Source organism: Microcebus murinus, chromosome 2 (assembly GCF_040939455.1).
Source record: "Microcebus murinus isolate Inina chromosome 2, M.murinus_Inina_mat1.0, whole genome shotgun sequence".
Taxonomy (NCBI): Eukaryota; Metazoa; Chordata; class Mammalia; order Primates; family Cheirogaleidae; genus Microcebus; species Microcebus murinus.
In genome coordinates this window covers 74,924,352-74,941,187 of record NC_134105.1, presented here as the reverse complement: position 1 = coordinate 74,941,187, position 16,836 = coordinate 74,924,352, and the positions used below count along the sequence as shown (strand labels likewise).

General features: G+C 37.2%; 1 protein-coding gene and 1 pseudogene across 8 annotated transcripts in view; one reads left to right on the top strand and one right to left on the bottom strand.

Annotated features, from left to right (window-relative positions):
- The window catches only part of CCDC18 (coiled-coil domain containing 18), a 171,610-nt gene that overhangs the window by 60,775 nt on the left and 93,999 nt on the right, over nucleotides 1-16,836 (bottom strand). For 7 of the 8 annotated variants that reach the window (XM_075999855.1, XM_020283117.2, XM_075999858.1 and 4 more), the window contains 4 exons: nucleotides 12,774-12,917; nucleotides 10,310-10,513; nucleotides 7,861-7,998; nucleotides 340-540 (listed from right to left, as the gene is read on the bottom strand). In XM_075999855.1, coding sequence (XP_075855970.1) covers nucleotides 340-540; nucleotides 7,861-7,998; nucleotides 10,310-10,513; nucleotides 12,774-12,917 — 687 coding nt within the window. The remainder of the gene's footprint in view (nucleotides 1-339; nucleotides 541-7,860; nucleotides 7,999-10,309; nucleotides 10,514-12,773; nucleotides 12,918-16,836) is intronic. The other variant, XM_075999857.1, reaches the window with a different exon arrangement.
- On the top strand, nucleotides 1,300-2,457 carry LOC105885736 (hsc70-interacting protein pseudogene; annotated as a pseudogene).

The window sequence follows — 16,836 nt, the reverse complement described above, 5'->3', positions numbered from 1 at the left end:
ATTTGTGTTTTCTACTTAATGATTTTTAAAGGAACTTTACTGATTTTGAGAAATGCTTCTACTTTTTAGGTACATCAAGCATAAAACCCTCTAGAGCAAATATTACAATTAGATGAGTTTATATTTGAACATTTATAAATTAGTTCTTCTATGGTAATATGATGTATATCTTATCAATAATTTCCCAAATTCATTTTATTTATGTAAATAAAATGCTTTTTAATTCAAACAGGTCAATAGTTGGTCATACAGTCCTCTACATGCTGCAAGGTCAGGAAAAATAAGCCATACATTTACTTTTTCATAGGTAAGATTTCTTGCTTTTATATGTTTACTTACTTTAATAAGTAATGCTTCATTTGCAGCTTCAATTACTTCATTCCTGTCTTGGACTTGTTGATGTAAACTGCTTACAGTGTCCTGAGCTTCTTCTAATTCCAGTTTTGCCTTCTCTAATTGTTCATTTAGCTGCTGAACAGAAGTCTTTTGAGAGTCAGCAGAAATTTTCCACTTTGCATGGTTCTCTTGATGTGAAATCATCTATACAGTCCCGAAAAGGAAAAAAAGAAATAGAAAATAGATTGGAATTGGTGTCAACAACATTCTAATAATTTCCATTTTCACTTACTTTTTCTTTAAAGAATATAAATTCTGTTTAAAGCTACAAACATCTGATTTCTCTACAAATAAAATACTGAACAGAAAAAGGGAGAAAAGGAACATACAATCTTAAATTTATTTAAGAACAGTTAACCAAATGCAATGGACTCTATTTAGATCCTAATTTGAACAAATAGATTATAAAGACATTTTTGAGGCAACTGGGGAAAATCTGAACAACTAGATATTTGATTATATTAAGGAATCACTGTTAATTTTTAGATGTAATAATGGTATATGGTTATGTGTTTTAAAAATTGCCCTTATCTTTTAGAGAGACTTATTGAAATGTTTTACAGAATAAATAATGATGTCTGGAATTTGCTCCAAAATAACATATGGATATGGGGGGGACAGTAGGAAAGGAAATAAGTGAGGTTGAAGATATACTGACCATGTTTTCTGGTATGCCTAGTTTTATGCCTGGTTTCCTGATATAATTCCTAATAGCATTCTTTTTCATTCTCAAAAGGATTCCCTTCTAGATAAGAGAAAATGATCAATGTATTTATGGATGAAATAAAATTGGCCAAGAGTTGATAATTATTAAACATCAAAAATAAATCTAGCCCCTTCTACGTGATCACGCTGAGCTAGCACCCGGGCCTGGAATAGGGCCGCAGCCTCCTCAGTCGCATCCTCTGCCTTGTGACCATGGACCCCTGCAAAGTGAGCGAGCTTCGGGCCTTCATGAAAATATGTAAGCAGGATCCGAGCATTCTGCACACCGAGGAAATGTGCTTCCTGAGGGAGTGGGTGGAGAGCATGGGGGGTAAGGTACCACCTCCTACTCAGAAAGCTAAATCAGAAGAAAATATTAAGGAAGAAAAAACAGATAGTGAGAAGGCAGAGGAAAACATACAGACAGAGGAACCATCAAGTGAGGAAAGTGATCTAGAAATTGATAATGAAGGTGTGATTGAATCAGACACTGGTGCCCCACAAGAAATGGGAGATGAAAACCGAAGAGATGATGGATCAGGCAAATGATAAGAAAGTTGCAGCCATTGAAGCCCTAAATGATGGTGAACTACAGAAAGCCATTGACTTGTTCACAGATGCCATCAAGCTGAATCCTCGGTTGGCCATTTTGTATGCCAAGAGAGCCAGTGTCTTCATCAAACTATAGAAGCCAAATGCTGGCATCCGAGATTGTGATAGAGCCATTGAAATAAATCCTGATTCAGCTCAGCCTTACAAGTGGAGAGGGAAAGCACACAGACTTCTGGGCCACTGGGAAGAAGCAGCCCATAATCTTGCCCTTGCCTGTAAACTGGATTATGATGAAGATGTTAGTGCAATGCTGAAAGAAGTTCAACCTAGGGCCCAGAAAATTGAAGAATATTTGCGAAAGTATGAGCGCAAAGGTGAAGAACGAGAGATCAAAGAAAGAATAGAAATGGTTAAGAAGGCTCAAGAAGAGCATGAGAGAGCCCAAAGGGAGGAAGAAGCCAGAGGACAATCAGGAGCTCAGTACAGCTCTACAGCTCTTTTCCGGGTGGCTTTCCTGGGGGAATGCCAGGTAGTTTTCCTGGAGGAATGCCTGGAATGGGAGGAGGCATGCCTGGAATGGCAGGAATGCCTGGACTCAATGAAATTCTTAGTGATCCAGAGGTTCTTGCAGCCATGCAGGATCCAGAAGTTATGGTGGCTTTCCAGGATGTGGCCCAGAACCCAGCAAATATGTCAAAATACCAGAGCAACCCAAAGGTTATGCATCTCATCAATAAATTGTCAGCCAAATTTGGAGGTCAAGCGTGATGCCCTTCCAGCAAACAAAGCCCATGCTGAAGGAAAAGGAACCTATATCACCTAATGGATGTCACAATAATACAAACTGGTGTACCTCTAACCTTCTCATCAAGAGAGCTGGAGTGCTTTGAAGATAATCCCTACCCCTCTGCCCCAGATGCAGCTGAAGCATTTTGCAGTGGTTTGCCATTAGGGTATTCATTCAGATAATGTTTTCCAACTAGAAATTACAATCTTTAGACACTTTTTTTTTTTTTTTTTTTTTTTTTGAGACAGAGTCTCACTTTGTTGCCCAGGCTAGAGTGAGTGCCGTGGCGTCAGCCTAGCTCACAGCAACCTCAAACTCCTGGGCTCGAGTGATCCTTCTGCCTCAGCCTCCCGGGTAGCTGGGACTACAGGCATGCGCCACCATGCCCGGCTAATTTTTTATATATATATCAGTTGGCCAATTAATTTCTTTCTATTTATAGTAGAGACGGGGTCTCGCTCTTGCTCAGGCTGGTTTTGAACTCCTGACCTTGAGCAATCCGCCCGCCTCGGCCTCCCAAGAGCTAGGATTACAGGCGTGAGCCACAGCGCCCGGCCTCTTTAGACACTTTTTAAACCTTAAAAATATTTAAAACTAATTAAAAGGGTATGTTAATTTCTACATTTTTCTTACTAATCATTTTGGATTTTTTTCCTTTGAATTACTGGGCAACGGAAGATACTTACATGGGAGGTTATTGCTCTAGTTTGAGTAAAATAAAAGTTTATTGGTGGGGGCAAATATAATTCATTTAAATAGATAAAGTTTGAGTTGGATATATGGTTACCGAGGCATTTTAATTTGTCTTTTTAAATGCTTTATTTAAAAGAAAACGATTTATTTTGATAAAACTATTGGGACCACCATTATTTCAGTAGGACCTGGGTAGGGACTGGAAGTACTTAGCAGGGCAGCAGCAGTCTTGCTGTGTTTTATATAATAACATGCACCCTTATGCAGGTTGAATCTTATACTGTGGTGAAGGGATGATTTTTTTTTTTTGTAATGCTGCAGTAGAGTTGGATTACTTGCTCTGTTCTTGTCCAATATATCAAACAAATGTTTCATATTATTTCCACAGAGCAGAAATAAGGAAGTAATTTTCTTTTTATATTTCTATGTTTAAAATTTCCTTTCCTGTTAAAAAATGCCCAACTCTATGTCCACTTTCTGCTTGTTACCTTTTTTTCTCCTTAATCTTCTTGAGTTAAAGATAGTTTTTTTTACTAGCATCCTCACTGCTATTATCATTCATAGCATAATTATACAAGCATATTTAATGCTGGGTTTAATTTAATATGTAATACATATGGTGACTATAGGGTAATACCCATAACAACTGTAGTTTCTCACTTGACCTTGAGATTACTTATTTAAGTCATAGACTTTCACTCTGGCAAAATCTTGTCATATCAAAAGACATTAGAGGGTGAGATTCCCTTTGTGTTTGGAAATATCGTCTACTTGGAAATACGTATTGCAGTTAGAGTTTTATCTCGCAGTATTTGTCTTTGTATTTTGAAGAGAATAAGATTTGAAAACTGATATACATAGAGAAGAACCTGGGTTTTTGCTCTAGCATGACTTATAAAATAGATGAGATATCCACAGTTATGCACTGTGGAGTTGCAACTGTGAAGATTCGTTGTCTTCCTGTTTGGGTCTTCCTTAAATAGTGTAGCCGTAACCCCACCTCTGCTTTCTTTCCCTCTCACCACTGCAAGGATAAAGAAAACGATAAATTTTCTGACATGCAACCAATTCTTATCTTAAATAAGACTGAGTATATAGGCTTTGTTCCTGATATTGCTATGTTTCTACCTAGTTTTCCATTTAAAGTGCTAGTGTTCAAAAGCAATTTCAAGGAATGAGACCTGTACTTTGCTTATGTGAGGAATCAGTGGTAGGAGCAATGAAGTAAATTCTATGGAGTAGATTTCTAAATTAGCATATTTCTGAAATCATAAATAAGTTTATTCAGTTTCTAACCGTTTGTTGTACACAAGTAGACAGAATTCATCTGTTATATAAATGAGAAAAAGCTGTATGCTTTAAATCCTTTGAAAATACCATATAAACTTGAATTTGAGTTTGCACGTTATTTTTGTTACTGTGTGTTCTACTTTCCCAAAATTTCCAATGTGTGTCATGTTTAACCCAAGAAGAACAGTTTTCTTCTGGATTCTTCATTTGATTTACTCAACTATACTTTACCTAATTATATTTCTAACATTGCATATATTACCATAAATGGGTAAAAGTAAAATTGTTCTTCCGGAAAATAAATAAATAAATAAAGTAAGTAAGTAAGTAAATCTAGGCGGGGCACCGTGGCTCACGCCTGTAATCCTAGCTCTCTGGGAGGCCGAGGCAGGAGGATTGCTCAAGGTCAGGAGTTGGAAACCAGCCTGAGAAAGAGCCCCCATCTCTACTATAAATAGAAAGAAATTAATTGGCCAACTAATATATATATAAAAAAAAAAATTAGCCGGGCATAGTGGCGCATGCCTGTAGTCCCAGCTACTCGGAGGGGCTGAGGCAGGAGGATCCCTTGAGCCCAGGAGATTGAGGATGCTGTGAGCTAGGCTGACGCTATGGCGCTCACTCTAGCCTGGGCAACAAAGTGAGACTCTGTCTCAAAACAAACAAACAAACAAATAAATAAATCTAGGAGGATTTATACTATTATACTATTATACTTTTAAATATGTTTAAGATTTTCCATAATAAAAGGTTACTGTGGAAATAACCTTTCTATAGCCAATCTCATTTTCTCAAAAAAATCAGGAGTTTTGTATTAAGTGAATTTTCTGACAATTTTGAAACCTGTGTTTTAAAAAAGTACTGTTAAAAACAACTGATTCCTTTTTCTAACTCTCTATTACTTTAATAACATATCCTCTCATTTTTATGTTCAAACAACACATACCCTTTAAAAACAGATCTTTGTCAACTGCCAACAAGGAAAACTTACATATTTCTGTATCATATATAAATATATTAGTACCAAATATTAAATAGCAATATTAAATATTAAACAGTGTTGGTGGCATGTGCCTATAGTCCTACTCAGGAAGCTAATGTGGGAGGATAGCTTGAGCCTAGAAGTTCAAGGCCAGCCTGAGTAACATAGTGAGACCTCGCTACTTAAAAAAAAATAAAAGCAGTACTAGAACCAATCTTTACACTTAATTTTATGTACTATCTGTTTATAAATAATTTCAAATGATTCATAAAACTAAAAAAGTAAAACATGACATAATTACAGATAAAAACTGAACAGAGGCGCTATAATAAAAGTATAATGAGTAGTTAAGGCAAACACTTGAGATGACCTAATTATTGATGGTCACTAAGTTGAACTGCTTACTCATGAGGCTGAGGCAGGATTGCTAGAGCCCAGGGGTTCCAGGCTGCAATGAGTTATGACTGTGCCACTGCACTTCAGCCTGGGTGACAAAGGAAGACCCTGTCTTAAAAAAAAAAAAAAGGAAGAAAGAAAGAAAGAAAAAGAAAAAAAATGTTGAGCTGCTAATATCAATTATATAACTGTGCTGAGGCCAACAGTCTTCACATTTGTCTCCAAACACCAAGAGTTGTAAATTCTTGGCCGGAGGATAAGATTTAGCTTGCTAATGTGTTTTGTTTGGCAAGCACAATGCGTTCAAAGAGATCTGAATCTAAATGCATTTAAGCAAGACATGGTCACCACAAGTTCCATCAATCCCTCACAAAAATGTTACCAAATTCCCTTGAATAGAGTTTAACATAAATGTATTTGCAACAGTTGTCATATTAGAAAAATGCTTTATTAGCATTAAACTCAATAAGAAATTTATTTAGATCATATACAAAGATTTTGGGTAATATCTTCAAATGTTTTTACAAAGACAAAAAAATGCTATTCTAACTGATAAGACTGCCCATTTCTATGATGCCTCAAGACATACCAATAGATAAAAAGGTTCTGGCATTGCCTCTCTGTCTAACTTACTGAATATTGGAAAATGCAAAGCATATAGATTCACATCACATGAAACTGTTTATATCAGTTATTAAATACCTTAAGATTTTTGCAAGTGCTATTTTATAATCTACATATTAAATCATTTAATCCTCACTTCAGTTCTACAAAATAGAAACCATTATTATTATTTTTTGAGACAGAGTCTCGCTTTGTTGCCCACGCTAGAGTGAGTGCTGTGGTATCAGCCTAGCTTACAGCAACCTCAAACTCCTGGGCTCAAGCAATCCTGCTGCCTCAGCTGGGATGTGCCACCATGCCCGGCTAATTTTTTTTCTATATATATTAGTTGGCCAATTAATTTTTTTCTATTTATAGTAGAGACGGGGTCTCGCTCTTGCTCAGGCTGGTTTCGAACTCCTAACCTCAAGCAATCAGCCTGCCTCGAACTCCCAGAGTGCTAGGATTACAGGCGTGAGCCACTGCGCCCGGCCTAGAAACCATTATTATATCCATTTAATTAATTAATTAATTAGAGACAGGGTCTTGTTCTATTGTCCAGGCTGGATTATAGTGGTACGATCATAGCTCACTGTAGCTTGAATTCATGCGATCAAACAATCCTTCCATCTCAGCCTCTTGAGTAGCTAGGACTACAGGCATGTGCCACCACACATGACTAATTTTTAAAATTTTTTTGTAGAGATAGGAGTCTCATTATGTTGCCCAGGCTGGCCTCAAATTCCTGGCCTTAAGCAATCCTCCTACCTCAGCCTCCCAAAGTGCTGGAATACAGGCATGAGTCACTGTGCTTAGCCTATATCCATTTTAGATAGAGAGGTTAAGTAACCTACCCAAGGGCATACAAGTGCTCAGTGGTGAGCTGGGTTTTGGAACCAGGATGCCTGGCTCAGGAATTCAAGCTCTTGACCTCACACACAGTATATTAGCTTGCTGGATAGGAAGTGAAAGTTGTATGTTTAGGCTACTAGAAATGAAGACCACAATGTGTCATTCTATAATGAATATTTAAGAGCTAGACTCATATTTTTTTTTTTTTTTGAGACAGAGTCTTGCTTTGTTGCCCAGGCTAGAGTGAGTGCCGTGGCGTCAGCCTAGCTCACAGCAACCTCAAACTCCTGGGCTCAAGCAATCCTGCTGCCTTAGCTTCCTGAGTAGCTGGGACTACAGGCATGTGCCACTATGCCTGGTTAATTTTTTCTATATATATTAGTTGGCCAATTAATTTCTTTCTATTTATAGTAGAGACAGGGTCTCGCTCTTGCTCAGGCTGGTTTCGAACTCCTGACCTTGAGCAATCTACTCGCCTCGGCCTCCCAGCGTGCTAGGATTACAGGCATGAGCCACCGCACCCGGCCTTAGACTCATTATTTTTGTCCAGTTAGGTCAACCATTTTGGCAGGTGCTTCCAAGAACAAATTAGATTTTTCTTTACCTCTATATGATAAGCTTCTTTAAGAGATTCTACTTCTGCTGACAATTTCTTGATTTCTGCTTGCATTCTTGCTTCTAAATGAGCTTCACGTACTTGAGAAGCCCCCAATTCTTCAGCTAAATGGTTTCCACGAGCTTCCTTAAAAACGATATATTAAGTAAACGATATAAAACTTGTTTATTTGGTTATTATAGCTAAACCAATCTAGTCTAGTGCGTTAAGTGGTTAAATTTTTTATATTATATAAACACACATACTAAGTTAACTTATTAAATGGTATACTTTAAAATCTAAACATTTAAGAGACAAGTAATGGGAGAGATCAGTATATTGTTTGTTATCATAATAAAACAGATGTTCCCTAACCAATGCTTTCTGTGAAACCATAGGATGCTGAACTTTGGCAGGCAACAGTCTACTCTTAGGCATGCCCGTGCATTTTTACTCACCAGATATAGTTTGCTTATCAAGAGACAGTTGAGTTTTTAGCCAAATCTACTTATGTTAATTGTGCTTGTGATTTTAATTATGTAATTTTATTATATATTATGAACATTGGTGAAATATGCATGCAAAAGAAAAGGTTTTTATCTAAAAACAAAGTTGTATGTTTTGAAATAGCTCAATAAGTGAGTAACAAATATTTGCTACCCAACTAGAAGCACTCAAAATAGTTATAAAATATTGCAGAAGGCCCCATGAAAAATATAACAGATGTTATACTCTTGGGTACATATGTCTTTTAAGTCTTTCTCTACTTTTGTTTTGTTTGGTTGGTTTTTTGAGGCAGTGTCTTGCTCTGTCACCCGGCTAACGTAATGTGATATGATCATAGCTTGCTGCAGCTTTGAATTCCTGAGCTTAAGCAATCCTTCTGCCTCACCCTCCCGAGTAGCTTAGAGTACAAGCACAAGCCAGCATGCCCAGCTAATTTTTTAAATTTTTTTGTAGAGAGTGGGTCTTGCTATCTTACATGGGCTGGTCTCAAACTCATGGCCTCAAGTGACTCTCCCTCTTCAGCCTTTCACAGTGCTGGAATTACAGGTATAAGCCACTGTGTCTGGCTTTCCTCCACTTTTAAGAAACCAAAATTGGAAAGTGTAGATGATGGAATATAAGCATGGTTTATGCAAGAAATACTAGGTAAAATTCTAATCAAATGCTTCATACAAAAAAGAACAAAGGTTTGGCACTAAATAAAAAGATAAACATGTAACATATGAATGTATATTTAATTTTGAATTAAAATATAATATTCAAAAAACCATCAATTTAAATAATTCCCCACTTTAACTTACTTGTTTAAGTGAGCTTTGTTTATCAAATATAACCAACTGTACTTTTAGATAACAGATAAGGACTGAAATGAGATAAACGTAGATTGCTTCTCTTTTCCTAGTAGAACCCCAAACATATACCACTAATAAAAATTCCCTATGTATTCTTTACTAGTCTAAATATCCAGAAATATGAATAACAACATAGTTTTAACCCAAACTAAAGATAAAATATTTTAATTTAACTTCTATGTTGAATTAGTTAACCATATAGAAAGCAGAAAAATCGTAAGAATGTTTTTGGAACATCAATAGACACATTTTTCTCAAAGTCTAAGTAATTATCCAAGGTCAAACAAAGTCCTCAGTGATAAGCTACATTTTGGACCCAGGCTGCCTGGCTCAGGAATTCAAGTTATTAACCCCCTACACAGTATATTAGTATATTAGCTTGCTGTGTTAATTTTTTTCTTTTGTTCTTTTCTTTTTAGAGACAAGGCCTCACTCTGTCATATAAGCTGGAGTGCGGTGGCATGATCATAGATAATTGTAACCTTGAAATTGTAACCTTGAAACTCCTGGGCTCAAGTGATCCTCCTGCTTCAGCCTCCCAAAGTGGTGGGATTACAGGTGTCAGTCACCATGCCTGGCCCTCCAATCTAAATATTTTAAGCCAAGTTGTTAAACTACAACCAAATACTGAGGAAATAAAATTTATATTAATTAGTACTTTTGTTTTTTAAAGGTACTTTACCTCCCCCAAGGGGTCTGAAGAATAGCTACGAATATAAAACAGTTATTCAAATAAGAGTTATTAGCTTCATATTTCTTAAAGTGAGAGCTTGAAGTCAGTTAAAAGTCTGAAAGTGCTTTATAATTCAGTTTACTGAGAATTAATTAGTTTGGCCAAAATTCAGTTCTGAAGGACTTCTTACTTATATTACAAAGTTATCTAAATATATAACACAGTTAATTTTTTTCTTTTTATGACTATGGTAAAATATACATAAAATTTACCATTTTAACCATAAATATATATTTCAGTGGTATTATGTACATTGTAGTGCAACACTGTTCATTTTTGCAAGAACTATATTCTACTATTGAAAAAAGTGAACACTAAAATTTTTAAGATTTTCAGTAACATAAAACTATTTAAAAATTGGAATTACTTTTTCTTTAGAGAGTTGCTTTATATCCTCCAGTTCACTAGAGAGCCTTTCTATTTCTCTCTGGGCTTGGACTTGCTGACGATGAGCCTCCAGCAATTCTGTATGAGAATTCTGCATCTGCTCCCGAGTTAGCCTCAATTCCTGCTCCAAATCTATGGCCTCCTTGTACTGAGTGGCAATGTACTGTTCCTGCTCTTTCACAACCTGAAAAGCACAAGATATTTGTAGGTTGCAAAATGAAAGATACATAGGAAACCTATTTCTTATTCTGATTTCTCTCTTAATAAGTGAATTCCCCCCCCAACTAAATCCCTGTGAAATTTAACATACAATGATTATTACCCATTGTGAAACTGATATTCAGAAAAAAAAATTTTTAATGACAAAAATACTGCAATAAATCTGGCATTCTTACTGACATATTTTACACTATTTTAATAAATACAAACTGTATAATCCTTTATCATTATGAATGTAACATTTATGACAGAATATATAATAATATAAAGAGAAAAGAGAAGTTGACATTTGATCATCCATGTCAAAGATAGAAAATATATTTGTATGGATAATGAAAATCCACCCTTAATCCACAGAGCTGGGTTAAAGTCAGGACCTCATTCTCTGCAAAAGTAAAACCTTGCTACTGGGGCTGCTACTTCTTCTGACATGTTTTTACATTACTCAGTTAAATTCCTAGTAACGTATTGCTTCTTAGAGGAAAAAAAATCAGTGAAAATCAGGTGGGTGAGTTAGGTTAGATGGTAGGTAATGACACTTCAGGGAAGAAAAAAAAGAAACCAGTACAAATCACTAGGGTCCTGATGTTTGGAGTGGAGGCCCAAGGTATAGCTGTGTTGTAAGTCAATATAAATCTCATGTAAATATTTTCAGTCAGTCCTCGTTAGGGAAATGACTGGGCTAGAAATTATTTTTTTCTCCACTGGGACACAAACATGCTCTCAGAGACCATACTTGATTTAAGTACATAATTCAACAAATAGTTATTCATGCTTACTATGTGATATGTACTGTTCTAGGCACTGAGGATACAGGAGTGAACAAAGAAAGATACCCTTTATGGTACCCTGATGTGGTTTATATTTTACAGGGTGAGAGACAGATAATCAGTTAATCAGACATAATCAAGAGCTATGTCTGAAGTTTTATTTATGTATTTATTTATGTATGTATTTATTTATTTTGAGACAGAGTCTCCCTTTGTTGCCCAGGCTAGATAGAGTGAGTGGCATGGCATCAGCCTAGCTCACAGCAACCTCAAACTCCTGGGCTCGAGCAATCCTGCTGCCTCAGCTTCCCAAGTAGCTGGGACTACAGGCATGAGCCACCATGCCTGGCTAATTTTTTTTTCTATATATATTAGTTGGCCAATTAATTTCTTTCTATTTTTAGTAGAGACAGGGTCTCGCTCTTACTCAGGCTGGTTTCCAACTCCTGAACTTGAGCAATTCGCCTGCCTCGGCTCCCAGAGTGCTAGGATTACAGGTGTGAGCCACCTCGCCCGACCTATGTCTCAAGTTTTAAAGTTAAGCACTTAAAAACAAGAAAAAGTTATGTACATGAAAGCTCATAGAAGTAAATTCATTTTTTATTTTATTTATTTATTTTTGAGACAGAGCCTTGCTCTGTTGCCTGGGCTAGACAGAGTGCCGCAGCGTCAAGCTACCTCATAGAAGCCTCAAACTCCTCCTGCCTCAGCCTCCCAAGTAGCTGAGACACAGACATGGGCCACCATGCCTGGCTAATTTTTGTTATATATTTTTAGTTGTCCAGCCAGTTTCTTTCTATTTTTAGTAGAGATGGGGTCTCACTCTTGCTCAGGCTGGTCTTGAACTCCTGATCTGAGCGATCCTCCCGCCTCGGCCTCCTAGAGTGCTAGAATTATAGGCGTGAGCCACCACACCCAGTCCAAATTTACTTTTTAAAAAGGCAAGTGGGTGGAATGGGTTCACCAGTCAACACATACACAAACTAATGATATGAAATCATCAAACTTCATCTGACAATTCAAAGTACTTGGCCTCAATTATGTACAATTATCATTTGTTTATTCATTCTCTGGATGGAGTTCCTCAAGGTCAAAAGACTGGACCTTATTAATATCTATATCTTTAACTTCAATTCTATTACATAGTAGATTGTCAATAAGTAACTGTTGACCAAATGATCATATATTGTGGATTTACTATGTGAAAGATACCATGCCAAGTCCTATAGGGAATGCAAAGATAAATAAGACATTGTCCTTGCCTATACTTAGACCATCAGAAGAAATCCTTTAAAAGGTCAAAGAAGATAATAATAGGTACCTGGCCCAAATAACCAGCCTAAAAATACTCTTGGCACAGTTCCTGTTTATTAAAACCAACTGGTTTAAAACATAAAGATTCATTTTACTCATCAGAAGACTACTTGTTCCTTAGGTGAAAAATAATTTGCTTACACTCTCCATTTCTTTCATCTTTTGTTGTGTTCTTTCAGTTTCTTTTTTCAGTTGACTTATCTCCTGTTCATTTTGTAGGATTATAAACTCTTTTTCTCGAATCTGTTCTTTGGCATTTTGCAATTTTTCATTCAAATTTTCTATCTGAATTTTAAACAGATAAACAATATTAATGTAACTAAGGAAAAATAATTTAATAATAACCATGTTCCAAGTAAGTCAAGCCTTAAATGCTCATATCTAAAATACCTAAAAGCAAAATATAAAAATGTGTTTTTCTTAAGGCAACCATAACTTGGAAATACACATAAGAATTGTGCTTGGACGTCACCAAGATGGCAGAATAGGACGCAACCCACACATATCTTTTGAAAAAGAACAATAACCCTGGACCCATCCACAGTCACAAGTCTCTCTGCAGGAACCTTAAGATTCAGGTAGGAGTCTGTGAAATCCTGGTAGAGCCCAAGACCTTGGAAGGTCATTTTGAGAGTGTAAATTGATACCTGATTCGCTGAGCTTGCTCCTGGATTTAATCTGGAAACATTCCAGTCCCCCAAGGAGCTTGGCTACAGCCCTATTTGGCCTTGAGCCTACAAGCAAAACCATCCATGAATGGATCCATGAGGAATGACCCACACTAGTGCCTTGATAGGCAGGCTTGTCTGCCCGCTGACATTGGGTCTCAGCAGTGAACCTGAAAGTTGCTCCAATCCCCTCCTCAGCTGAGGTAACAGCTCAGAGCTGCTCATACCAGGACCCAAAGGGACACTTGACCATATCTCACAGTCTGGCAGGGAGTCTGAATCTCCCTGACAGGCTTGCCACCTTCTGTCCCACAGCAGATCCTGAGAAGACAGCCTCAGCTCTGGGCCTACTCACTGCAAACAGGAAACTATTCAGTCTGTGCAGGGACTTGCTGGGAGACACACACCCCTTTGAGCAAACAAGACAAGCTCTCCAACCTCTGTCTCACAGTAGATCCTGCAAGGTCCCAGTCTCAGCTCTGGCCCCTCCTTTTATTGAATATATGCAGGAAACTATCCTGTCTATGCTGAGATCTACTGGAAAAAGTATGCCTGTCTGAGCCAACAAGATGGCTTTTCAGCCTCTGTCCCACAGCAGATCACGAAGGAATCTAGTCCCAGCTTCAGACCTTCTTGCTGCAGTTGGGGACCTAACCCATTGGAGCTGAGACCTGCTGGGAGATGAGTACCTGATGAGCTGTCCAGCCTCCATTGTACAGAGATGCTGAGGGGGACCAGAGCTGAGACTGGGCCCCCTCCTGTTGCCGTCAGAGAATTGTCGTAACTATTTAGGAACTTGCTAGGAGACAGGCATCCCTATGAACCAGAACTAGGCTCTCCAGCTTCTATTCCATAGCAATCCGAAAGGGACTGGGGTTAACTCAAGTCCCTATTGTTGTAGTTGGGGACCCATCTCACCTGTGAAGAGATCTGCTGGGAGGCATGCCCAACTAGACCACCACGATAGCCTTCTAGACTTGGGTACCAGGCCAGCATTCCCACACAGCCCTAGTACCCTCCTTGAGTGTTCCCCAGATCCATCTGGGCCAGAAAGCCCTGCCAACCTTGGAGCCCTTGCAAGTCTCACATCAAGCCTGGGCAATGTGTCCCGCTAATGCTGGGACAGCTATGGTGATCAACAGTCAGTTTGCTTAGAATTCCTGGAAAGACATTTGAAGATGGAGAGACACAAACAAAGCCAGACTGTGAAGACTAAAATGAATACCTAATCTATCAATGTGCAGACATCACTGCACATCTACAAGCAGCAAAAACATTCAAGGAAATATGACCTCACCCAACAGACAAAATCAAGAACAGAAGACAAACCCTGAAGTGAGGGAGACGTGTGATCTATCAAAAAATTCAAAATAGCTGTTTTAAGGAAGTTCAACAAACTTCAAGAAAAGACAGAGAATCAATTCAGAAATTTATCAGAGAAATTTAATAGAGAGTGGAATAATAAAAAAAAAAATCAAAAAAATCTTGGAGTTGAAAAATACAATGAATGAAATGAAAAATGCAATACAGAGCATCAAGGAGAGAACCGATCAAACAGAAGAAAGAATCAGTGAGCTCAAAGACAGACTATTTGAAAATATATAGCAAAGCTATCACTCAAAAAGGAGATAAAGACTTTCCAAGACAAATACAAGCTGAGGGAATTTAGCACTTTTCACATCTGTCATAGAAGAAAAATCAATGCAGAAAAAAGAATGAAAATGAATGAACAGGATCTTTGGGACAAAAATGGAAGAGAAAATATTTGGATTATTGGAGTTAGGGACAGAACTGAGAAAGACAAAGGGGTAGAAAGGTTATTTAAAGAAATAATATAGATTTCAGTTTCTTGAGCAAAAAAAAGAAAAAAAAAAAAAAAAAGAAATAATAATAGAACACTTTCCAAACCTGGAGAAAGATACAAATATGCACGTACAGAAAGGTCAAAGGTCACCAATCAGAGTCAACCTACATAAGAATACTTCAAGACACATTATAATCAAACTCTCAAAGGCCAAAGACAAAGACACGATTCTGAAAATAGTGAGAGAAAAGAAGCAATACCACATAAGGGAGATCCAATATGTCTGGCAGCAGACTTCTCAGCAGAAATCTTACAGGCCAAGAGGTAGGAGGAAGATGTATTCAGAGTGCTGAAGAAAAAAAATTGCCAAAAAAGAATACTGTACACAGCAAAGCTGTAATTCAGAAAAGAAGGAGAGATAAAGACTTTCTGAGACAAACAAAAACTGAGAGAATTTATTGCTATCATACCTGTTATATAAGAAATGCTAAAGGGAGTGTTTCAAGCCCAAAGAAAAGGACACTAACATGTTTGTTATACTAATATTGTAATCATGCTGTATAAAGCATTTATATCTTCAGAATGAGACTAAAAGACAAAACCATTAAAAATAATAACTAAAATTCATTAAGATAGGCAATACATTATGTAAACTGTGACACCAAAAATTCAAAACATTGAGGAGAAGAGAGTTAAAGTGTTCTTTAGATTGTTTCTTTTCATTTTTTTTTTTTTTTTTTTGAGACAGAGTCTCACTTTGTTGCCCAGGCTAGAGTGAGTGCCGTGGCGTCAGCCTAGCTCACAGCAACCTCAAACTCCTGGGCTCGAGTGATCCTTCTGCCTCAGCCTCCCGGGTAGCTGGGACTACAGGCATGCGCCACCATGCCCGGCTAATTTTATATATATATATCAGTTGGCCAATTAATTTCTTTCTATTTATAGTAGAGACGGGGTCTCGCTCTTGCTCAGGCTGGTTTTGAACTCCTGACCTTGAGCAATCCGCCCGCCTCGGCCTCCCAAGAGCTAGGATTCTTTTCATTTTTTTTTAATGATCAAAGTTACGTTGACATCAGTTTTAAATAACTTGTTATAACCATAAGATGTTTTTTGTAAGCCTCATGGTAACCACAAAGCAAAAACATATAACAGATATACTAAAAATGAAAAGCAAAAAATTAAAACATACTACCAGAGAAAAAGCACTTAACCACAAAGAAAGACAGTAGGAAAAGAAGAAAAGTAGAAAAGAGTTACAAAACTAGCAACAAGTAACAAAATGAAAGAAGTTAAGTCCTTACCTCTCAATAATAACAATGAATTCTCCACTTAAAAGACACAGAGTGGCTAACTATATTAAAAAACAAGATCCAACTATATGCTACCTACAAGAAACTCACTTCACCTATAAAGACACACATAAACTGAAAGTAAAGGGATGGAAAAAGATAGTCCATGCAAATGGAAACAAAACAAAAAAAAAGAGTAGGGGTAGTTATACTTTTATCAGGTAAAATAGACTTTAATAAAAACCTGTAAAGAGAAATAAAGAAGGTCATTATATAATGATAAAGAAATGAATTCAGCAAGAGGATATAATAATAGTAAATATATAGGCACCCACACCAGAGCACACAAATACATAACGCAAATTTTTCTCTTTTTTTTTTTTTTTCTGAGTCACGGACTCACTCTGTTACCCCGCCTACAGTGTTGTGGCATCAGCCTAGCTCAT